General features: G+C 53.9%; 1 protein-coding gene across 6 annotated transcripts in view; it reads left to right on the forward strand.

Annotated features, from left to right (window-relative positions):
• Positions 1 to 24,343, forward strand: part of CLEC16A (C-type lectin domain containing 16A) — a 201,399-nt gene that overhangs the window by 92,698 nt on the left and 84,358 nt on the right. For all 6 annotated transcript variants that reach the window (XM_049638244.1, XM_049638247.1, XM_049638245.1 and 3 more), the window contains exon 18: positions 6,826 to 6,946. In XM_049638244.1, coding sequence (XP_049494201.1) covers positions 6,826 to 6,946 — 121 coding nt within the window. The remainder of the gene's footprint in view (positions 1 to 6,825; positions 6,947 to 24,343) is intronic.

Here is a 24,343-nt window from a genome sequence, read left to right on the forward strand (position 1 = left end):
GTCCCCCAGTTTTCTTAATGCTTGTAGGAGCTCATGTCTGACAGAAAGTGAGTCTTCATATCAGTTCTCAGTATGAACCTCCTGATGTAATTTTACAATTGTCCTAGGAGACTGTGCTAAATTTAACCCATTTCACAGAGGAAGAAACTGAGGCATGAAGAGGTCCAGTGATTTGCTCAAGGTCCCCCAGCTGATAAGTAGCAGGAGCCAGGACTCGGCTCGGGCAGCGTGGCCTCCAGAGCTACCCTCTTAGCCACTCTGACCTGCCACTCCCTACTGCCACCTTCGTCATACTTATCAGTCCTACGTGGTTCTGGGCACCAGGGATGTGGAATACACCGCCTCAGTCATCTAGGAGTCAGAGTCTAGAGGCCAGGGTAGGAAAGGCAGCATCATCAGTTTAAGGAATATGGGGTCAGGCTCTTAATCCCTCCTGGGAGCGAGGTGGCACGGGCACCAGAGGGATAGGCCGGGCAGCCAGGGGGTGCAGAGCACCAGGGAGATGTGGCTTGTTCCAACACCTCTAGGGAAGGGATATGGCTGGAGCGCAGAGCGAGGGAGGCCCAATGGGAAGTGATGAGGCTGGAGGGAGCTGATCTCAGGGGCCTTAGAGCCCAGCCAGGACCTTGGCCTTGGTAGCTGATTGCTGACATCAGGCCCTGCCAGCCCAGGGCAGACGGTCATGGTCCACAGGAGAGAATGGGAGAAATTCAGGGGTGGGGCAGATGGCAGAGGGAGGGTTGCTTGGGCTTTGGGGTTCCTTTACCCATCTGAGAGGAGCACGTCCCTGCCCTTGCCAGAGGTATTGTGGGGAGTCAGTGAAAGGCAGAACACGAAAGGCCAGTAGTAGTCCTTTTTTTTTTTAATAGATATTTTTCTTTTCTTTGTTTTTTTTAAGTTTATTTATTTTGAGAGAGTGCATGAGCAGGGAAGGGACAGAGAGAGGGAGAAAGAGAATCCCAAGAGGCTCTGCACTGTCAGTGCAGAGACCAAGGCGGGGCTCAAAATCATGAACTGTGAGATCGTGACCTGAGTCGAAATCAAGAGTCGGATGCTTAACCGACTGAGCCACCCAGGCACCCCAGGCCGGTAGTAGTTGCTGGTGGTCCGGGCCTCCTTCTTCTCTTTGCCCCTTACACCTCACTTGGTTGTAAGCGGCCTGCCTCCCTTGCCGCAGATGGGATGCGTAGCCCAACTAACCGAGTGCAGACAGCGTTGGCAATGCCTGCGCTTCCCTGGGGTCTCTTGTTTAGTCTTTGTCTGTGTGACAAGTTTATAAAAGCAACTCTGAAGCCTCAGGGCCCCTGGGTTTAGAGCCCGCGGGAAGGTGGCCGAATGGTAGAAAAGAGGGCCGGCCATCTCAGAGCAAAGCCATCTACCTTAGAGAAGCTTTCCTTTGTGACTTCAGATTTCTGAAGGGGAGTTTTGGCCACTCACCTCAGTCCCGTTCCTATTTCAAGGAGCTGTCTAGAATCCTCCAGAAGCTCCAGAATCCTTAGCCCATTTCAGACATCAGAACGCAGCAGTGTGCTTTGAATTTGAGCTAAAGGAAGTGTATGGTTTAGCAAGCAATTGAGGGCTTATGTGGTTTCTTTCAAGTTCTTTGCTTGTATCCAAAGAACATTCCATTTCATCCTTTTGGATTCAAAGGTTTTCTGCTTCTTCTTTTTTTTCCACCAAGGAAACTTTTTTAACTTTTAGGAGGCTGACCCTTTTCAGAAATCCCTTCTGTTTCCTTAAGGACTTGTTGAAGGAAGTTCAAACAACCCTTAATAATACATCATTCCTAACTTGTAAAACAGTCCTCCCTACATTCATCAGAGAGCCCCTGGACACTCACCGTATGCCAGATGCTGTGCCCGAGGGCACAGAAGTGAACCGGGCTGAGGGGACATTTGAGTACAGAGTTCAAGATGTGAATGAGCACGGCATGTTCAAGAAGCAGGGTGACCGGCAGGCTGAGTGAAGGGAACGGGATAAGACAGGAGGGTGACCAGGCCTCGCAGGCCATGGGGAGGCACCCAGCGCTGAAAGTCACGTTGTGCCTCTTGCGCATTCTTCCATTCGACAGATGTGTTGAGCATTTTCTAGGTACTGCGCAAAATGCCAGAATAGACAGTGAATGGAGATTATAAAACGAGACCAAAATAGCAAGAGAGCCACTGAGCCATGCCAGCTGGTAAGGAAAGTTCACGTAGAAACGAAGGTCCTGGGAACTACTGGGGTCTGATGAGAACGTGTAAGCAGAAATGGGGACTTGGGCTGGGCCCCTCCCAGAGGCAGTGAGAGAAGCAGTTTAGAAAGAACACAGGCTGGTGAGACCAACCAAGTTCAGTGCCAGCTCCAGCTGTGTGACATTGGGCAAGTTGTTCAACCTCATTGAGCCTCAGGTTGCTCGTGTGTTCTGTGTCTCAGCTCCTGCCCAAGGTAGTTGGAAAGACGGGCTGCAAGGTGCCTGGCAGACAGGAGGTGCTCAGGAAGTACTTACTGTGCGGTGAAGCAGTCTAGCATCTGAGGAGGGAAGGAAAGAGAGTTTTTCGTGGTCTCCTGAAGCTTAAGGCTAGAGAAGAGTTAGAGGAATTTTGGTGAACATCAAAATCTGGTTTTAATCCAGTAGCTACCTTTCCGTGGTAATCTGGAAGCCATTAGGAAACAAATGTATTTGTGTGAAATTTTATTTGTCCCTGAATTCTGTTCCCTATCCCCACGTAAAACCACACACAGGTTTTGTGTTTATCGCTGCTGACCGTGAGGAAATAGGATATTTTGCTTTCCTCTCTGGACGTGTATTATGCATGAAAGAACATCTTGTGAGGTTCTAAAAGTGGAGGGGAAAGAATTCCCCGTGATTTCATCACCCAAGACACTTTTCGCGTCTCCTCCCTGCCTTTGTTTGCAAGCGTGTCTTCTCATGGAGGCAGGAAGGGTGCCTTGTGGCCTCGCTTCCAGGCCCCTCCCTGCCCTTTCTCCATCCTGCAGCAGAATCAGGAAGCTCTCCTTGTTGTGACGCGGTCGTCGCAAGTCGAATCTCTTACCGGGGCCTGAAAGTTTATCTGGTGACTTCTGCCATGACTTAGGCATCTTTCTGCTGGTTCAATATCCTGGTTGCTTCCGGGATCACGTTATTTTCAGCTAAACTGTCATGAGCAGCTTCACGAATACAGTGTTTTCTTTCTCCTGGCTTATTTCTTTAGGATAAGTTCCCAGAAGTGGAGTTTCCGCTTCAAAGGGTATGAACGTTTTTTGCGTGACACTGTACATCCTGGCAAGGCGCTTTCCCAACGGGCTGTGCCCGCTTTACACTGCTTCGGCGTCCCATTAAGAAGGACTGACGCTTGGCGGCCACTTCCACAGCCTGGTGGGCTTCTAACCTGGGTGACTGCCCCCTAAACTCCGCGGCTTGCAGGTGTGGCAGGGGCAGTGGCGAGAGGGCTGGACCTGAGCGCCGTATACGGGGCGGCCCCAGGGCTCGGGGGCTGCGCCTCTGCGGTGGCCCCTGAGATCGGGGCCGGTGGGTACCCCCCATTCCCAGAACTCGCACCTGGGCTCGGGGGATTCGTGTGACTCACCTAGGTCCGTCTGAGCCGGAGGCCGTCCTGCCCCACTTGGCGAACTCGTTCCCCACGACCCCCTCGTAGAACTCGGCTCTTGGGGGCACTGGAGCACGCAGGACGCGTCTCTTCTTGGTACTTGAGCATGCTCAGCTGTCACTCCTGTCCAAAACGAATGTGTTCTTCCAGAGTCCGTCCGCCTTCCTGGCATTCTGTGGAAGCTTCAGAAAGAGTAATGAGTCCTTTTTCCTTTTTAGTAAAACTTGACAAATTGCATGTTTATTTGGCAAAGTCCAGAGAAGCACTCAATAAAAGCCTGGGTCCCAAGCCTTAAATCTTTTGAAGGCAAAAGCATATGGTTGGAAGAATACAGAGTTTGGAGTCTGGTTATTAGCCGAGTCACTGTGGGCAGGCTGCCTCACATCCCCGGGCTTTGCGTTCCCGTCTGTAAAATGGGAACCACGCAGAGTTGTTAAAAGGCTTCAGTGAGATGTCGCGGTCTTGCCTCGCTAGTACCTGGCAGGACTCTGGTGAGTAGAGGGGGTGTTATTGTTTAGGGGGCTGTGGGATGAATTTGAGGGCCTTGATCCTGGTGTTTTACCTCTCTTTTGTGGATTCTTGGACTTGTGTGGCTAGTCAACGTGCCTGGTGGACCCTGTAGGACCCCCACGGGACCCCCATCTTTAGTCCGAATGGAGCACCTGGCCCTGTGGGGTCCGTCCTCCCTCGTGGGCATGGGCTTTTCACACCCTCTTCCTTCTCTTAACTGGGGCAAGAACCAGGAAAAGTATTTTCGGGGCGTTTATTTTATGTTCTGTATTCTTCACATTTTTATTCTATTATTATTGTTATTATTATTATTATCATTTGGTATTTCTGGAAATACCTGCCATTTGTTGCTTGCAGAGCCAAAGCAGATGTGTTACGAGAAAGGTCTCTCCTAGGAGCCAAGTTCTGAACTTTTATATTGGAAGGTTTTGGTTCTCAGAGTGATGGTCTGTAGAAAGCCACACACATTTCTGTTCTCAACCCCCAGCGAGGAGGGTCCTGCTTGATTTCTTTGCCCTCAGAACCCCGGGAGGAATGGATTTTTGACACAGAAATGAACCATTCACTCAGCTTGGACCTGACCGATGGGCCTTTTTTGGTCCCATCTGAGGCCCGTGACTCATTATTTGAGAGTTCAGATGGCCGTGTAGTTCAAATGACCACCCACATCTTGGGCTTTCTGTGCTCAGGCCGGCACAGGCGTGTGAATTTCTTCGTGTGCTTGGTTAAGTGCCACAAGCATCAGACATTCCCGGTTCCAACCCCAGCTCAGGCATCATCAGCCCTGTGACCTTGGTTCAGTCTGCCTCTCCCCGTTCCGTCTCTTCCCGTGTCACGGCTTTGACACTGCAGTGAGGTGCCCACGGTGCCTGGCACGCGGTGGCTGCTTCATAATTGCCGTTTCTCTTCAGATTGTTGCAGACGTCTTACGAAGACTGTACTTTAAAAAGCTGATAAGAACAATCAGACCGATACTGATGCAGCTGCCACTCTCACTGCGATATAAAAGCTTATCTTCCTCTAGTACTTTGGCGTGACCTCAGAATGCATCCAGGACGTAGGATTGTTCTTCCGGTTTTCTACGTTAGGAGATCAAGAGAGTGGCTCAGGTCTCTTGCTAGTTGCAGGCCACGGCCAGATGAGGCTTTCCACGTGCGGGTGGGTATCCTTGTGGCCTGGGTCATCGGGAGCCAGCGCAAGCCCCGCTCTTTGGAGGCAGAGGCAGGAATTTGCCTCCCTGCCCCCGCCCCGCCCCCGCCTTGTTTTGGGAGGCACCTTGTCTTACGAAGGGCCACCTCCCCAGTCAGTGGGCCAAGGCTGTAGCCTCAGAACTGTAAACAAGAAGACCAAAAGTGGGCTGGCGCTCATCGCCGTGTGGCTCGCCAGTGGCGACAGTGGTGACGGTGGTTTGTCCCTGTGCCCTCCCCCGTGCCCAGCTATCGAGTGGCCGCAGTGAAGGATGGCTGCCCCTTTACTAGCACATGCTAGCCACGCCCCCGCCCCCCGCCCCCTGCCTTATCTCAGAGCCTCCTAGCAGCCCTGTGAGGCAGGGGCCACCACCCCCATTTCACGGATGTGGACATTGGAGCTCACGGGGGTCGGGGGCCTTGCCCAGCAAGTCCAGCGCAGACCTCGTGTGTCTGACTGCAGAGCGGTTTCCCTCAGGCCTCAGGTAGGCCCGTCAGCTACACTTCAGGGGAAGAGGTGGGAGACGGCCTGTGCGAGGGGCTGCCCCTCTGCTTCCTGGTCTCACCGATGGGCCACTCAGCTCCAGTCGGGGACCCGAGGGTAGCTTGTGTGCTACCAGCACAAGCCGGGCCCGCTGTGAAGGCTGCTTTCTGCACAAACATCTCCGGTTCCGGGGCCTGGGATTCTGCTTTCTTCCCGGTCTTTGGGAAGCGTCGATGGCCATGCTGGATCCCTCCCGGACGCCTCTTCCGCGGGCCAGGGATCCCCATGCTCGCGGAGCTGCCTCTGTTCCCAGAGAGCTGGCTGGGTCAGTGTGAGGGGCCCTTGGGGCACCGATGTCCCCACACACCTGCCAGGCCCCAGGTCTGCCATCCCGTCCACAGCGTAGCCCCTGTGCAAGGCCAAGGGGCTGAAGCTTTGCTGTGCATGGGCTCGCCCCCAGAGGGGCAGGGGTGAGCTTTTAATCGAGTCGGGCCGCCCTGAACCCTGCAGGGTTCACCCTCTGTTCTCTCTGCCCCCGCATTCAATAGGTGGGACGTGGGAACGCTGTCACTTGGGATTTGCGTTTCCAGATTCTGTGCTGGTTTAGTGGGAAGAGGCCAGGTTCCAGCCCTCCCTAGATGCATGCCCTGGGGCAGGGAACTTCACCTCCTTGGGTCTCAGTGTCTTGTCTGCAAAGCGGGCCACCTGCTGAGGACAGGGGTGTGGGGTGGGGGGGGGTGGTCAGAAGGTCACATGACACTAGGGGAGAGGTGCTGGCAAATGACAAGTGCTCGGTTGAGGTGAGGTGCCCTCACTTGTGGACAAGTGGGAACAGGCTGCACCTGTTGATTTTCTTTCTTTTTCTTGTTCTTTTTCTTCTTTTTTTTTTTTTTGTCTTGCTTTGCAAACACCAGAGCCCTGGGACTGGGACTGGGAGAGGTGGACTTCGTTTTTTTTGTTGAAATCAAGAGCCACTGTGTGGTTTCTCCACATGGAGCACGTCACCTAACTAACTACAGGTTCATTCTTTGCTGCTCCCCAACTGTTTGTGCAGGCCATCCGGGTGTTCTTCATGCTCCGTTCCCTGTCACTGCAGCTGCGAGGGGAGCCCGAGACCCAGTTGCCACTGACACGGGAGGAGGACCTGATCAAAACCGATGACGTCCTAGATCTGAGTGAGTCACGGCAGGGGTGAGGGGGCAGGGCAGGGGGCAGTGTCCGCTCCCCCCTGCCGGCTCAGGCGTAGCTGGGAGGGTCAGTGTGCCACTAGCATTTGGGACAGCAGTTGATCCGTCACCAAGCACCAACAGAGCGTGCGTGTCCCACAAAACTCCAAGAAAGGGCCCTGCCTTCTGGGTGCCCGGAAGCTCGTCCGCGGGTTCTGCTGTCCACAGCCCAGGTGGGGCTGTGCAGGTCGTCCGCCGAGGGGTCTGGGCGGGGTGATCGGGGTCTCCGGCTCCAGGATCCCTGCCCTCCATATGACCGTGGCACTGCCAGTTTGATTGGTTTTCTGTATGATGCCAATGATTAAAGATTCTGCTGCTAAAAAGGGGGAGGGGGGACTTTCAAAAGTGACTGTGGGTGACTTGATTAAAAGCGACAACGGGCATTAGCCTGGTTGCGTTCCGATAACCCTTCTCGTACGTGTAGGGCTCTCTCTTTCCTCCCATTTGCTATAGGGCACGTGCACAGGGATGGGCAAGGTGGCATTGTGATATAGTAGGATTCTTCGGTTAGAAGAGACGGAACACACAACTTAGGCTGGCTTCAGGAACAGAAAGGGGAGTTGGCTGACGTCACTGGGAAGTCCAGGAGTACACTGCCTTCAGGCATAGCTGCATCTAGGGACTTAAGCAGCATCATCAGGAAGCCGCTGCCCTTTGTCTCCGCTGGGCTTCCCTTTGTTCTGCCTTCATCCTCAGGAGGGCTCTCATCAGATGGTGACAAGGAGGCCGTCTGCCGTTCCAAAATCTACTGAACCGGCTAAGCAGCCCTTCCAGAAACAGGAAGGGCTGCTCTTTCCTGTGACTTGATGGAGGTCCACAGCAGGGCTCTCATTGGTTTGGCTTGGGTCCATTGACCATCCCTGAACCAATCTGTGGTCAGAGGAATGTGGTTCACTAATGGGCGAAGCCAGGGTCTCGTGGCTGGTCCTGGAGCTGGGAGGTGGGGCCCATTTTTTTTGAAAGACAAGACTCAGACTCCACCTGAGAGTGAGGAGGGAGGTTGCCCTCAAAGAAAACTCAAAGACATGGAAGTTGAGCAGGCAGGACCCGCAGAGGGTCACCCTTTGTAGCATATGGTAAAGACAGGGTCCTGTTGTTTTAAGTCCGCTTTATTGAGGTCAGTTTACGTCTGATAAAATTCACCAAGGTTTAGCGTACAGTTGAATGAGTTTTGACAGAAGCATTCCGTTGTGTGACCCACGATCCTGATGTAGACCCCTGAGGGTTGGCACTTGAGCCGGATACCCCTGCCCTGCCGTGTGTTCCCTTGAACCAACGATGGAAAACACCCCCCGCCCCGCTTCTATTTCCTCACCTGTAAAATGGCGATGAACTTCCTTATATTATGGGCCTGTGTTGAGAACTGAGCAAAATACCGTATCAAATATTATACGACTGAGCATTGTGTCCAGGGTATAACTGTGCTCAGGAAGCTGCAGTCCTCTGTATTACCTGCTAATTAAATAAGGTGATGCATAGAAAGTGCAGAGCTTCCTGCGTGAATAGAGGATTCTCCGTAAGTGATTATGATGGGTTTTACCTGTTTGTCTTAACTTCTTCTTCTTGCCTTCTTGTTCTCTTTTTGTCTTCTCTCTCTTGGAAGAACAAGGGAGCTGTGTCCAGTATGGGCCGCTCTCTGCTCATCTCCTTTGGCCCCTTCCTCCTTGAGAGATGGCCACAGGGATTTCTTTAAGGGTTTAAATTGATTAAGCTGACTGGAGCTGATTGGATTCAGGGAAGGAGGGAGACAGCTTGCTTTCGTGGGCAGCAAGAACGTTCGCATCCATGAAATGGAATTAAATTTTATGCTGGGAATTCACGTTGCTTCCTTCCCCCTCCACCTAGGAATGGCCCGCTGAAAGAAAGGTTAAAAGTCTTTCACTTATCAATTTTAATTGACTAGATTGCTAGTTGAGATCACTTAACTGAACCTTTTTGGGTAGCTGGCCATTAAGAAAGTAATGGCTGTCTGTCTTTACCCAGCCCCATCACAAATTATGTCTTCGCTAAAGGGCGCCATCCAGAAAGTACTAGGAATTGTGGGTTTTATGAGCACATGGTACTAGAATAAGATATGCATGTGTTATTGTTTGACTTTTCTTTCTTCTTTTTATTCTTCCTGGCGATTGTTCCTAAATGCTGGATCTCCCCTTCCATTGGGGAAAAGTCAGCACGCTCTGCACGTCACAAAATGCCTTCTATGTACATAAAATGTAGGCAACATCATAACCTAGACGAAGGCATTCATATTTGCCAAGCGATTGGAAACTGGGCATCCTCCTTGTGAGCGTAGTAATTTGAGGAGGCTGACTTCGGGGAGAAATGCTGGGGGCTGGTCAACTTTTCTGGAAGGTGATGTGATACGGCGGACAGGCACAAAGGAATGCTAGCTCCAGCCGACCAACAGATCGCAGGAGGAGGTGACTTAACCTGTATTTACTGACCTTGTCACACGTTGATAAGAAACCACAGCCCCATCACATATCTCCAGACCAGCTGTGAGCCTCTGGGTCGGGTGTGGCAGGTGAGCTCTGACAGGCTGGCTCCTGAATAGGAGCCTCGTGGAGGCCTTCACCCCTGCCCCTCCGGAAAGAAGCCAGCTGCCCGTGCTCGAGCCTGTTTTGTTTTTGTTTTTGCCGGAGAGGAGAGTGGCTTGGGGCAGAGGTCACAGACTGGCAGCGTGAAGGAAGGGAGGGCAGGCGGGCAGGAGGCAGGGAAGGGGGATGGGAAGGGAAGGCTGGCTTGACTAGATAAAACAGATCAGACTTTTAGAGAGAATGGCCCCGTGAATCACCACCTACCCCGCCTCCAGCTTCAAAGGTTATTACTCTCACTGCCCCTACCAGTTCTCTTTTTATATACCCGCACCCCGCGTATTAAAGCAAATGGAAGACGTCGCATCTATACATACTTGTCTCTAGCAGACAAGGACTGGGGGCTGCTCTTGTTAACTGAATTGGTTGCCACCCTTGCAGATGGTGAGCTTGCCCGGCCCCGCTGCAGCTCCAGATGGAGCCCGGGCAGGAGGGAGGGCTGGCGGCACCGTGCCCACTCCGACAAGCCATCGGGCTGGTGGCATCGCTCAGGGCCTTAGGGTTCCTGAGGCTCAGCGGCCTTGCCTCTAAAATGGTTCTAAAGACTTGCCGGGGAGCTGTTGAAAATCAGATGAGATCACGTTGGTGAAGCTGCTGGTGCCGTGCTGGGCCCATCGTAGATGCTCGGTGAGGGGAGAGCTGGCTGTCGTCCCTGGTGCAGCTGCTGGAGAAGTGATGTAGGGCTCACACTGCGGGGGTCCGTGGGGCGGGCATCTTCAGCTTTGGCAGCGATTTGGAGGAGCGTATCCTGACATGTTTGAACCAGTTCATCACTTGTATGATGTCCCCATTTTGGGGGTAAGAAAGGCCGCGCTGGCTCCCTGCGTCCAAGTGAAGGGAGCCGCACAGGGCAGGGCACTCCTGCGTGCTCCCTGATGGGCCTCCTGACCGACAGGCCCCTGGAGTGCCCTGAGGACAGCAGGCTGTGACCAGAAGCCAGCTTCCTGCCAGAATTGGCACCAGGGCCTTCTAAAAGGAGTCTTGCCTGTTTCTAGAAAATATGGCCTATCACGGTAGGGAGAAATTCCCCCCTTGTCCATATATCCTAAGTAGATACCAGCCATCCTTGTGAAACTCCTGGATTCCTTCCCAGCCTTTTCCACGTGGCCACTTGACGTTTACATAGTGTGGCCGTAGCATATGCGTCCCACACCTAATCTTGTCCCCTGATTTTCTAGACCCAGTCCGCAGATCCATCCATTCATTCCACGATGTGTTGGGTGCCTGCTCTATGCCAGGCACAGTGACGGGAGCTGGGATGTGATGGTGAGCTGAGGCCAGCTTGCTCTCTGCTCTGGTGGTGCTTCCAGTTTGGAGTGGGGGTGGGGGGGGCCGCCAAAGGTAAGGAAGTAAGTACACAATCACAGGTTGTCGGAGATGGTCTGTGGAGGCAGTTGGACGGGCTCTGTGCTCGAGAATAAGTAGGAGAAGAGACCTCCTAGGCTGGTTAGAGAGGCCTGTCTGGTCAGGCACCGTGCAAGGAGGGACCAGAAGATTGTGGGAAAAGGCAAAACTGAGGCCCGCCAGTTAGAGGGGATGGCAGAGGTGACGCCGGAAGGGGAGAGAGCGTAGTGTGTCCGGCAGCTGGTGTGGCCAGCAAGGGAATGAGGGGCTGAGATGAACCAGAACTCAGGCCCAAGGCAGCGGGAACCCATCTGAGCATTTCCACAGGGACATCGGTCCTTAAAGTGTACTTCCAGGTCACTTGGTCCCAACAGAGCCCCAAGGGGCTGGAGAGGCCACGTGAGAGGTGGTTCTGAATGTGGGCTTGGGGACCAGGCTGTGTCTGGCGTGAAATCCCAGCTTTGCCCTTGTAACGAGCTAGCGTATGGCCTTCTACAAGCAAATTTCGTGTCTTAGTGCCTCAGTCTCCTCATCTGTGAAATGGGAGTCGGTGGGAGGAGTGAAGGAGTTAATAGGTGTGAAGGGCTTGGAGCAGTGCCTGGTGCGCTCGCCGGCCAGCCGTTTGGAAGGCCCGGCGGGGTTCGGGGATCAACCAGCAGTGCGAAAAGGGGGATGGGAGCACGGACGGCATTTCGTGGCGATGCTGGAGATCCAGCTGGACTCTGGGCTCTGAGCTTGGCGACAGTGTGGGCAGCAAGGGGTGGGGCTGGGGGGACAGCGACTCCGTAAGCAGGGGACCAGCCCTGGAGGAGGAGACGAAGCCTAGTTGGGTGGTCACAGAAGAGGTGCTGAGCGGCGGCCCGGCCGTGATGCCCAGGGCGAGGGTCGGGCGTTGGCAGACACTGTCCTCGGGAGAGGTTCTCCACAACTGTCACGAACTTCGCAGTTACCGTGTCGGGCAGTAGAACATTGGCCGAGGCGTCTCCTGGGACCGTTGCATACCTGGTGGCATTTCTCCTTGTGCCGTGTCACCACACAGATGGCTGTTGCTCACAGGTGCCCACAGCAGTTAGAAACCTAGGTTGCACAGTCTGTGCGAGGGGGTCCCAACCCTCCAAACGCGGGTCTGCACACCAGCAGCTCTCTGTACTCTGGGCCTGCCTCCTCGCCCAGACTTGGACACACCTGTGTGGGGGCCTGGAAACAGGCCCGTGGAGGGTAGAGCAGTGGTTTCCTGTGGTTCCTAGACCTGGGGACTGCACTGCCCAGTACTGTGCCAAAACGATAAAACCCCAACAAACCCCTGGGGTTGGGATTGTCAACTTTTTATTTTACGAAGTCTTTTTTTTTTTTAAAGCATTTATGAACTACCATTTCATAAAAGAAAGGAATCCCAGATAAGTAGGAAGGCCATCATTTCAGAACAAGGGACAGACTTTCCAAGAACTATGCCAACGTGCTATGTTTTAATGGGGTCTATCCTTTTATTCACCTTTGAGAGACAGACAGACAGAAAGACAGAGTGCAAGTGGGGGAGGGGCAGAAAGAGAAGGAGATACAGAATCCGAGGCAGGCTCCAAGCTCTGAGGTGTCAGCACAGAGCCCGGCATGGGGCTTGAACCCACAAACCGTGAGATCATGACCTGAGCCGAAGTCAGACGCTTAACCTACTGAGCTGCTCAGGTGCCCCAGTGGGGTCTCTTCTTTAAGTAATTCAAGTGCAGGCCAATTACAAGAACAAAAGTGTCTCTGTCGTTTTTGAGCTCCGTCTGGTGGGGGAGGTGAGGACGGACCACCTGCGCACACAGAGGAAAGTCAGATGGCCACTGTGTTAAGGCGCCCAGGGGTTGCCTGGAAGTCACAGAGGTTTTTGAGGGAGCGACCACCCATCTGAGGGCTGGGTGTGCATGCAGGTGCCTGGCAGGAGCAAAGGCCCTGGGGTTGAGGGGGAGTTCAGGAAGATGAGAAGCATCGGTGTGGCTGGAGGGCAGGGCAGGGTGGTGAGAGGACTGCGTTTGCCTGGGGCCCAGTGTGTGAGCCTTGCAGGTCGATCAGGGTTCGGGCTTTCTCCTAAGAACAGTGAGAAGTGTTTTTCACCTGGTGATACGATCGCATTTGTATCTCAGAAGGCCCTCTCTGCCCTCAGTGTGAGGGTGGGTTTACGGGGTGAGGGGCAGCGTTCCAGCCAGGAGTCCTGGAGAGAGGCCAGGCCTGTGAGACGGATCCTGCAGAAGCGTTGTCCAAAAGGTGGTGCCCACAGGCTTCTTACACAGCCCGGTTTGCCCCAGCAAGTGGTTCCTGAGCGCTCTTGCTTTCTGCTCTAGGGCCCAGGTACAGGGACTCTTGATTGCTGGGAGGCCCATCCTGTTTGATCCAGTCTGTGCTCTTGAACCTGACCCAGACCCGTCGTGCCTTCAGAGCTAATTATTAACAACAGTGATGTCATTTTGGTTGATCTCGTCTCCTGCCCGGCAGGGCAGGCTGCTGTGGGCCATCCCCCAGCGCTCCCGGCTGTTTCTAGGCCAGGACCTGCCTGTTTTGACAAGGGAACTGAGGGTGTGGAGGAGGCCTTGGGTCCCAGAGCACTGCGGACTCGGGAGAGGACGGATCTGACATCTGGATCCCAGCTCTGCCTCTTCCTCGCTGTGTGACTGGAGACACATCGATCCACCTCTCTGAGCCTCGGTTCCTCATTTGTAAAATGAGAGTAGCAGTGCCCGCCTTTGCAGGGAAACAGCTGTGCAGACAGGTTGCAAACATCTGGCCCTCAGGCCCACGGATGTAGTTGGGTGTCTGGCAGAATATGTGTAATTTTATGTTAGTCGACAACATTTTATTTATTTACTTACTTATTTACTTATTTATTTATTTTTATTAATTTTTTTATTATTTTTTACAACATCATATGCTCTGTTTTATTGCATCTCGTGTTGGGCAGAAGACAACACCTACCTCAATACCAATAACATGTTGCCAACATTTGAAAATCGAGGTATCTTACTGCACAAACCCAGATACCTCTCACTTTGAATGTGAAACGGTCTGGTCCCTTGGGGCGGAAATGCTCGCAGGCAGTAGCGGGCCGCCTCTTTGCAGGGGCATCCTTCGCACCAGCTTGTGCTGTCTCCAGCCGCGGGCCTGCGCTGGACCCCAGCCGCCCGCTCGGCACCTCCCGCCTGCCACCACAGCGGACTCGAGCTCCCGCACCGACCTGCCTCCTGCAGCCTGCCCCGTCCCCCAGTTGGGGGCATCTCCGTGCCGGTGCTCAGACCCCGGGCTCGTCCTTGATACTTTCTCTCCAACCCGCCTTCCGGTCGGCCAGCACCCCTGTTCGGCTCCTCTGTCCAGCTGTATCCAGATCTGACCACCTCTCTCAGCTCCACCGCCGCGAGTGCCCTGCCATCTGTCACCTGCTTTGTTGTAGTGGCCTCGTAACCAGTCATTTGCTTCTGCCTTGTCCCCTGCAGTTTATTCTCAATGTAGCGTCCAGCGTCATCTTCTTAAGCCAGGGGCGCCTGGGTGGTTCAGCCAGTTGGGCGTCCGCTCTTGACTTGGGCTCAGGTGGTGATCTCACAGTGTGTGGGTTCGAGCCCCGCATCCGGTTCTGCGCTGACAGCACGGAGCCTGCTTGGGATTCTCTCTCTTTCCCTCTCTCTCTGCCCTTCCCCTGCTCATGTGCTCTTTTTCTCTCTCTCTCTCAAAATAAATAAACTTGAAAAAAAAAAAAAAAAAAAGCTATCACAGTGGCCTCCTTCCGACCCTGACTCTACGGCGACTGAGAGGCTGAGTATTACCTAGCGCCGTCTGGCTGGCTCTGCTCTCTTGCTTGTCTTCAGACACGCCAGGCACAGTCCCACCTCAGGGCCTTTCCTCTGGCCGTGCCCCCCACCTGCAAACCACTCACTCCCCAGAACAAGTGCAGCTGTGGACACTTACACGACCCATGGAAACCCGTGTGTGTCAGCCGTGCTCCACATTCTGCATGTGTGTTTGAGTTTGGACCAAGGCCCCCGCTCTCTGTTATCCTTTCGTTTGTTGATGAATAGGAGAGTGAACGTCATGAGCGACCCTGCGGCGTTTCCCATTTCCCCATTTCCTAGCACTCTGCGTGCTCATCCCAGTGCCCTGACAGGCCAGAGTTTGCAGGCCACTTGGAAGTTCTGGCTGTATTCATCACGTTGCCGAGATACTCTTTTCCAGCAAGGGGATTGTGAAGCTCCCCAAGCAAGTGATGTGGTTTGACCGTAAGTCCATGAAAATGTCAGCTCATTGATTTGCTTCTCTTGCAAGGCCAGTGATAGTCTTGTGGTCCCATCTGTCAGTTCTGGAAAACTCTCCGTGTTCTCTGGCTTTGTTGATGGCCTGGTCATTGTCCTGTGCCTCATCCTGCCAGAACTGATAAAATGACATCATTAATGAAGCCTGTGAAACACAAATCCAGAGTGTGGGACATTCTAAAAGACAGCTGACTCGAACTTCTCAAAATCGTGAATGCCATGGGAGACCAAAAGAAAAAAAAAAGAGGGGAGGGCGTCCATTCTATTATTGTTCTAAATTCTCGAAACGGAGGAGACCCCACTGTCCATTTGGGTTGGGTCTGACTTAGACGGAGAGGAACGAATAGCTTGAAAGGACTTGTTTTTGAAAACTGAGATTGGGAAATTTGCACGTGGACCGTGATCGGGTATTAGGATTGAGGTCCGCATTACGTTTCTTAGGTGTGATAACGGCATCGTGATTCTGGGGGAGAGCGTGTTTGTTTTTAGGAGGCGCAGGCTGAAGTGTTGAGGGCTAAGCTGAATGCTGCTTGCCACTCGGGAGTGATTCACAAAAATGTGAGTGTGTGGGTGGGGTGAGAGAGGAAGCAAACGCAGCTTATGTGAACAGTTAGTGCATCTAGGTGAAGGGCATGTGTGTGTTTATTGTACTATTGTTTAAACCTTTCTGGACCTTTGAAATTTTTCAACACAGAAGCTTAAGAAAGTGGCAAGAGAGACATGGAGCCCTTGAAAATCATTTAATTAACGAGGAGTGGCATGCTTAGGGAAGGGGCCTTGACTTCAGGAAAAACAGCTGAGTTGGAATCCCAGCTGTGCGACCCGGGGCCAAGTAGTTAACCTCTCTGAACTGTTCTTCCTCTTTGTAAAGTGGGGATGATAAACTGCGTCAGGGCTGCTCTGCAGACTCAAAGAGAGAATCCCTCAGGAATACAAAAACCGTCCTTCGCATTTGTCATCTGGACAGCACACGGGGTGTGGAACGACTTTTCTTTTGAGAATGTTCTCTGGGGGAGTGCTGACATACCAGAGCCTCATGACTGCTTCTGTCCATGGGATACATTGAAAAGCAGAGGTGGTCACACAGGCGCGTTGATTAGACTATGGTTTCTTGGAAGGATGACTTTTAGGAAAGTGGGTGCTGGCTGATTTGGTAAAGAACTGAAACATGCAGGGGAGGCCTGATTCAGACTCAGATGGCTCCTTGGGGGCAAGTCAGTGCAAGCGTTGGTGCCTGGAGCTCAGGAGAACTGGAGCTGAAGCGGACTGATGTGGAATCAGAGGCACGTGTGGATGTGGCCTTCGAAGTCCCATCCGGAGCTGAGTGTGGTCTGTGGCTCTTCAGCCTGCACCCCCACTGCTCTGTGTCTCTAAAAGGTCTATAGTGCGCACACGGTCTCTGCATGAGGACGTGTGGCAGAGCGCCCCAGCGGGCACCCCACCTGGGTGTCGCCTGACCTGCGGACTGGGACCAGTCTCGACCCAGCTCCAACCCCACCCCACGGTCCCAGGGTCACCAGCCCCCTTGCCTCTGCCCTGACTGAAGTTTCTCTGTCCCTAGTGCCTCGTGCTGGACCTGGCACACAGTAGGCGCTCTGAGAAGGCTTGTGGGTTTGAACTGATCAGAGCCTTCGCAGTGGCTTTAATTATTCATAAACGCTTAAGGCACATTCATTAACACGAACGTGGCATTTCTGAATGTTGTCTTGAGTAATTTGAGGCAGTTGGATTGCAAGTTAAGAACCCTGCATTTGAACTGTCTTGACCATGCGTTTGAATAGCCAGGGCCCCAGTGCAGACCGCCCTCCCCATCCCCCCACCCCCTACAGGAGAAATATACCAAGAATCTTAAACTGACCTTGGAGTTTTCTAAAAATGCACATTGTGTTAATGTCAATAGTTGTGCCAGCCTACGTCATCTTACCTAAGAAGTAAAACACTGGGTTTCTGCCGCCCCCCTTGCCCCTCTTTGATACTAGAACCCCGAACTCGATTGCCCAGAAAAAAGCGTGCTTGAATTAACCCACCAGTTCTCTCAGCGAACAGAAAACATGGGATTAACAGCATTTCCCCCCCTCTATGAATCAGGCTGCTTCTCTGTGTGCTTGATGAATAATGTTGCTGGCCCCTTTTCAGAAATGAAGTAGAAATATGGAGCAGTGAAATTTGTATCTTATAAAGTGGCTGGAAATGTGGTTATAATACAGCTGTCAGTTTTGTTCAAGTGGAAAATTTTAAAGTAAACCCAATTGCAGCATTATTTGGTTCTCTTAAAGCAGGGTGATGTAGCCGTTTCCTGTGTATTGATTATTTGATTGGTACCTGTCTGCTGGACTAATTTTTTTTTCTTCTCAGTAGCGCTCATTGATGTGGTTTAATGTATATTCCTGTAATCTTTCCCTGTTTTATAAACTTACAATGATAATTGAGCTACATTAGAGAGCCGTGTCCTGCTGAAATCACAAGGTCACCTAATGACGGTGCCCTCTGTTGTCGGTTGTGTAGTCAGTAGTCCCCAGGATTGTTCTTCGGAAAAAGACAGAACTTGCAATTTTTTTTCCCCCTCTAGGAAGCAGAATTTCTAAATTCCATTCTCTGCATTGGGGAAATGAGGCGTTCTGAGTAAAAGAGACTGGTTTTGAGCTTTTTCCTTTCTTGCCTTTGAAAATCGTCATTTCTGCTGAAGACACTCCACGATGCAAGTGTTTTTTCCCCACATCCCAGTCCTTCCTGTGGGTTTGCAAATGGGGCCACGGTTTTGTTCCTCGGATCAGAGGGGACCTGCTGGCCTAGATTTGCTCAAGGAGCGCTGTCTTCTGAGGCACGGCTCGGCCATTGGGAAGTGGATGGATTTCAGACACGGCTCTGTTCCAGGGCAGCCCCGGCATTCTCACGCTCTGTGACCCAGGCATGTCCCCCTAACCTTGGATCTCTCTGTCTGTACGTCATGGGGCCGTCGGGAGGGAGGGATGCTGCCTGCTGAGCAAGTGTCTGGTGCGACCTGATAGGGCCCGGCCAGCAAAGGCCAGCAGAGAAACTACTCCCACTTGACAGTCTTCCCCAGTCAATAAATGGGAATTCCATCTGCGTAGTCACTCAGGCCAGAAGCCTTGGAGTATCCTGTCTTCTCTCTTTTTCTCACCCCTGCGACCACGCCCTCTGCCAGTCCTGCCGGTTCAGGCATCAGGTAGACCCATGATCTGGCCCCTGCTCACCACGTTCCAGGCCTGCACCCTGGTCCAGGCCCTGGACACTGTCCTCTGTCTGGTTTGCCTGCTTCCTCCCCTGCCCTTCTCCACCAACAAGAGCCCAGGGCATCCTTTCAAAGTGGCCGTCGGAACCCTCCAGAGCCCCCCTCCAGAGCCCTGCCCGTGGCCCACAGGTGCACCTCCGCCCCTTGCCCCCATCTCTCGCCCCTCCGCTACTCCTGTCACGGGGACGCGGGAGAGCCCCCCACCCAGACCGCGGGCATGAGGGTGGCTGATGAGCCCCGACGCCACCTCACTCGAGCCAGCCTCCTTGACGACATCTGGCTGACTGGCGGGGGCAGCGAGCTGCCACGGGAAACAGGAATTCGTGGGGTGCGTGGGGTTGAGGGTTAACGTTGAGTTTCAAGACATCCCTCACTCCAGCCCACTCGATGTGACTGTCTGGGGCTCTGCCCACACAGGGCTCCTCACCCCGAAGCTGTTGGTTTCCCTGCCACCACACGTCCCCTCCCCCCACCCACGGCCCCACCCGGCCACCAGGGACAACACAGGACTCCCCAGGCCTCAGGTGGGGAGGATTGGCTTCTGGCTGTGCTAGCTGATCAACCACAGAACACCCAAAACAAATCTCTAGGGAGGCTGAAGCAGTGACATACAGCGTGACCTTTATTGAAGGTCCCCCGCAGGAACGGGCCATCAGCCTTGGGCCTGTCCTCTCCCCTAGCCCAGGATCCTGGTGCCACTTTCCCAGCACCGGTCCTGCTATCTAGCCCTGTCTGCTTTCAGCCAGTCCTCACCCTCCAGTTCCCCCCAGTCCCCACTGGGAAGTGCAGGAAGCAGGGAAAGGGGACCAGCACCTTCTCTCTGCTCCCTCGTAGGAGGGAGATGTGTTCCATTCAGATCGGTGTTACCACCTAAGTTCCTAAGGAGAGGCCAAAGTCAAGGCATAGGAAGCACCTGCATAACGTGGGGTGGCCACCAGCCCTGACTTCAGAGGCGGCTGTGACGGGGATTGCCCTGCTTCCCGGTGACCAGTGGGTTGTGGGGCAACGTCGGTGGTCTGGACTGACGGTTTCCAGATGAATGTCGAATGGTGTTTGCTCTGCTAGGCTATTAGTAACAATGATGTTGAGACATTCAAAAGTTTAAATTGGCATTTCTGCTTTGACCTGCCTGAAAATAGAAGTGAAAATTGGTTTGCTCCGCTGCCCTTAAGTGCATCAGAGGAACTGCTTTCGGGCATCAAACTTGCCCCTGACTCCCTAGGCCAGGGCAGGGCCCTAGCCCTGGGTGGCTGGTGGGAGGGTTGGTGGTTTCTGGCCTGGGGCTCTCTCTTCCAGAAGAGGGTGACGGTGGAGATCCTCTGCCCGAGTTGTGCCTTAAAGTCAATTTAGGAGCTTCAAAAGCTATCTGTGCCCAGACCCCACTCCAGAAAGTTCTGATTCACTTGTTCCAGGGATCAGGACCTCACATCTCTATTTTTAGATGCTCCCTAGAGGATTCCATCATGCAGTCAGTGTTGAGAACCACCAGGTCAGCCTGAACGAGAAATGTTCTGGAAGTTAACACTTGGTCTCTACCTTGCTGCTCCAGTTCCCTCTTGGAGCTCTCTCCTTGCGAAGCCCCCTAATCGACCGGATGTTGCGGGGACGCTGGCTTTGGCGGCCTGATGCGGCGGCGGTCACGTCTCTCTCTAGGTTCTGAGGTCTGCTTCTAAGGCGGAAACCTTGTCCTGTCCCAGTCAGCCTTACAAACCCCTTGGGAAGGTGGCTTGTAGGAGAAGGACGTCTCTCCACGGGTCGGACACAGCTGGTCGTGATGCCAGGGCTGAGACCGTGGCTGTCCTCCAGCAGCAGAGGAAGAGGAAGTCGGCTGTGCTGCATGAGGGGGGGGGGTCTCTCTCCGGGAGAAGTCCGTCGGGCCCTGTGGGGGGTGCTCAGGGGAGAAGCAGGAGGAGCCGGGCCCACGAGGGAGGCAGAGTCCCGTCTGCCCCGCGGGCCCACGGGGCACGTGCTCCTTCGGTGGGTCGCGGCCAGAACCGCGGTATTTGAGCTGTTCCATCGCTCTCCCGTCCCTTCCTGGATGCACACGGCTGGGTTTGTGTAAGCTAACCACGCATGCGGTGTGCCTCTGCCTCCGTTGAACAGCGATTCACACCCGGGGCCCCTTGTTCCAGAGAGGGAGGGGCCGGGGGGCCGGGGGGCCGGGCTGGAGCTCCCGGCCCAGCCCTGCAGCCTCCGGCTACACGTGTGCCCAGGCAGCCCCCAACCCGAGCCGTGCTCGGCCTCGTTTACGATGGACGCGGGCCGCACCGGAGCCACCCGTGGGAGCCGAGCGTCCCCGCGGCACTGAAACGCCAGCCCGTCCCTGACTCTCCGGTCGTCCTGAACCAGCGCCAGTCCTGGAAACGGCCTGCTCTGTTTCACGCAGAGTCGTAAAGATGTCTCGGGAGCAGACAGTCAGACCAGGAGGCTGAGAAGTCACTGGAGCTGAGCCTGCCTTTCCCAGGTCTCCCGAGTGTTTGTAAGTCATTTGCTTATGATTAAGAGCTACAAGTTCTCATCCTGTCGTCTTCCCTTCCTTCCTCCCTGGGTCTGCTCGGGGCCACTATTTTTTATAGAAGGTTCAAGGTGAGATCGACCTCTCCTCTCATTGCCAAATCGCGCAGAAAAGCCCCGTGCAGCTTCCTGGTTTTCGGTTTGGCATGTCCGGATTATCTTTGGCATCCACTGCTTTCATCATCGGTACCCAGGCCTTCCAGTTTGATAATCTGCTTTGCATTTTTCTAAGTGCATTTGGGGTTTTCCAGAGCCGTGCAGAGCCAGGAAACACGCATGTCATTTAAATGATTCCAGTTAACCTGTACCCTCTAACTGGTTGTTCACAGAACCCGCCTCTCCAGTGATAGGTTGCACTCTCCAGGGCAGCAGAATTGGTGAAAGTCTACAGCTTTCTCTATTTTGTGCTGGGCCCCTCCCCTCTGCCGCCTCCACTCTCATGAAGCCCCAGTCCCAGACTGTCAGGAGGCTGCAGGTGGAAGTCCCAGACAGTGTCTAGGGAAGGTTCTAGGCTAGATTTGTGCCGCCTCGTCGCCACTCCCAGAGGTCTCCCTTGCCCCCCCCCCCCCCCGGGCCCCAGCCCCTTCCCTTCCTGTCCCGGCATTCTCTGCAGTGATGATAGCGACCATTCCTCGGTCCGTTTCTCAGGTCGGCCGCTACTGTGAGCATTCTGCATGGGTTTGCTCATTTAAACCCTCTCATCCCGCCAAGTAGGTCCTGTTATTTTCCCATCTTGCAGAGGAGGAAACCTAAGCACAGAGAGGTAGAACGAGCCGCCTGGAGACACGCCGCCAGGCAGCAGGGGCGCCAGGGTGCACACGCAACATTCAGACAGCAGAACTTGGACACCTGACTCCAGGCTAGGGCTCCTCCGTTCATTCACGCACCCACTCACCCGTCCGCCCGCCGTTTACCGAGTGGGCACCGTGCTGGGTGGTACGACACAGAGAAGAAAACACAGCCCTCCCTTCAGGCAGCTGCTGGTGTCCCGGCAGGATTTCCATCAACAGGTGGATACAGGTGCTCTGGGGGAAACTTCGAAGCACAGAGGGGAGAACTGGGGTGGGGGGCCGTGGTGAATGGTGACAGCGATTGCTTCTGGGAGCCCCAGCTTTTGAGCCAGTTGTTCTGAGGGTGTGTTCAGCAGGCCGATGAGCTTGGCAAGAATGTTCCAGGCAGGGGATGTTCTGGGTGAGGGCACAACAGTGCCTGTGATAGCCCGGCTCAGTACCCCATGTCTGGAACATCAGCTGGCCTAGTCGTTTCCTACTGTGGCTGTAGCTGATTTCTGCAAAGTTGGTGACTTCGCCTGGCACACATTTATCGTCTTAGGCTTCTGTAGGTCAGAAGTCTGATGTGGGTCTCACTGGACTAAAATCAACATGTCAGCAGACCTGCTTTCCTTTCTGGGAGCTCAGGGAAGAATTCATTCATTTCCTTGCCTTTTCCAGCTACCCGAGGCGCCTGCATTCTTTGTCTCATGGCCCTCTCCTGTCTCCCAAGCTAGTAATGATGGGTTGAACCATTCTTCTGTCACATCACTCTGCTCTCCTCTTCCACTTTTAAAGACCCTTTCTGATTAGATGGGGCCCACCCAGGTACTCACAGTGTAACCTCCCCATCTCAAGGTCCTTAATTTCATCACATCTGTGAAAATCCTCTTATAAGGGAGCACGTTCACAGGTTTCTGGAATCAAAGCATGCCACCTTCAGAGGCCATCATTCTAGGTACCACAGGTGGGATGCAGAAAGTGGCAGGAGATGGGGACAGAGAGGTGGGCGGGAGCTCTGCGTGACACCCTGCGTGAAGGAGCCTCCAAGAACCAATAGCAGATGCACAGGGTAGGACATTTGTCCCCTGGATGTTCTTGGGTCCTGGGCCCTGCCCCCTGCCACATCCTTGGCAGGTCCTTCTGACCTTCCCGCCCCACGGAGGGCTGCGGCATGCCCATAGGGCCCTATTTTAGTGGTACAGGCTAAGACTCTTCTCTCTGTGTCTCCCCACTCCCAGCCACTATCCCCGGGATGTCCCTGATTTCTGCCCACTGACATTCCCCAAGCTGTCTCCCCCAGTTCCGGGCACCCAGCCACTTCCTGCCTTTTCTGCCGGTTTTGTCTGTCTGTCCCCCGGTTCCTGCTGCTGGGGCTCTTCCCATGGTTGGTGGTCTCCCAGGCAACCCAGGCTCACTTCTCCCCACAACTCTCCTTTTGCCCTAAAAAGCTCAAATGTCAGACCTCCCCCCCCCCCCCTCTGCCCCCCACACACACAAGGCACCACTCCCTTGGGTCCTCAGGCCTCCGGGGCCCTTTCTTTTTGTTCTTGCACACCGGTAGTGCAGGCAGAGCTGAGGATGGTGGTTGTCTCCAGCGAGTTTGGGCCAGAAGAGGCATTTTAATCAAAAGTCCCAGTTTGGCTTGGAGAGGGACCTTTCTCCAGGAAAGGATCAGATAGTTCCAGTCATTAAACGGTCTGTTGCAGAACGTTAGTCATGGACTCAAGTGGTTGGATTTGAAAATGAAATAAAATAAATGTGTTTTGTTTTGTTTCAAGACATGAGAACATTGTTGACCTTGGTGGAAAAACATTCTGGTTTAGGCCCTAAGTATAACGTATGGGAACTGAGGTTCCGCAAATTCTGCAGATGCTTCCCTCGATTTTGATGGCTGTCGCTAAAACAGAAACCCACAGTAGCCTTGGATACGACCTGTGTACGCGCACACACGTACGTGTGTGCATGTCACAGGAAAGCGCAGTCACTCGCTTTGTGGAAATCCAGACCCCCCTCGCACAGCGTCGTTCACCCCTTCGGGCCGAGACCGTGGGCTCACGGGTGGTACCACTTCCCCATCCGGGCCACCCTTCCCCAAGACCCAGGTCCAGCCTTTCGCTTCTCTGCCTGCTGTGAAGAAAGTTTCTCTCGAAAATAAGTGACAGCTCCCATCCCCGCCCCGTACGTGGCCCTGGGTGACACCACGGACAAGTACTCGTTTGGGTGAGACCTTGGGGTTGACGGTGAGACTCGGCAAGGCTTAACTTGATGGGTTTGGTGGAGAGTCGGGAAGGACTCTGAATGTGATCAGCAGCCTGCTGCTGAAGCCCTACCGTGTGCCCGACGGGACCCTGGGCACAGAGATGAGGGGCTCTGCCTCTTCTCGTGAAACCAAAGGGACGCACCCCTCCTGAGGTCGCTCGCTCACAGCGGGCTCCAGGGGAGCGGTTCCCTCCCACCCTGGACACCAAGATTTAAAACTTCCATGTTTGGCAAATCTCCATCCCGGTTTGGCTGTTAGGTCGTGTGTGGGCGTGAGACTGTGTGTAGCTTTGGAAACTGTGGGAGGTAGACCGTCAGCTGCACATCAAGGG

Source organism: Panthera uncia, chromosome E3 (genome assembly GCF_023721935.1).
Source record: "Panthera uncia isolate 11264 chromosome E3, Puncia_PCG_1.0, whole genome shotgun sequence".
Taxonomy (NCBI): Eukaryota; Metazoa; Chordata; class Mammalia; order Carnivora; family Felidae; genus Panthera; species Panthera uncia.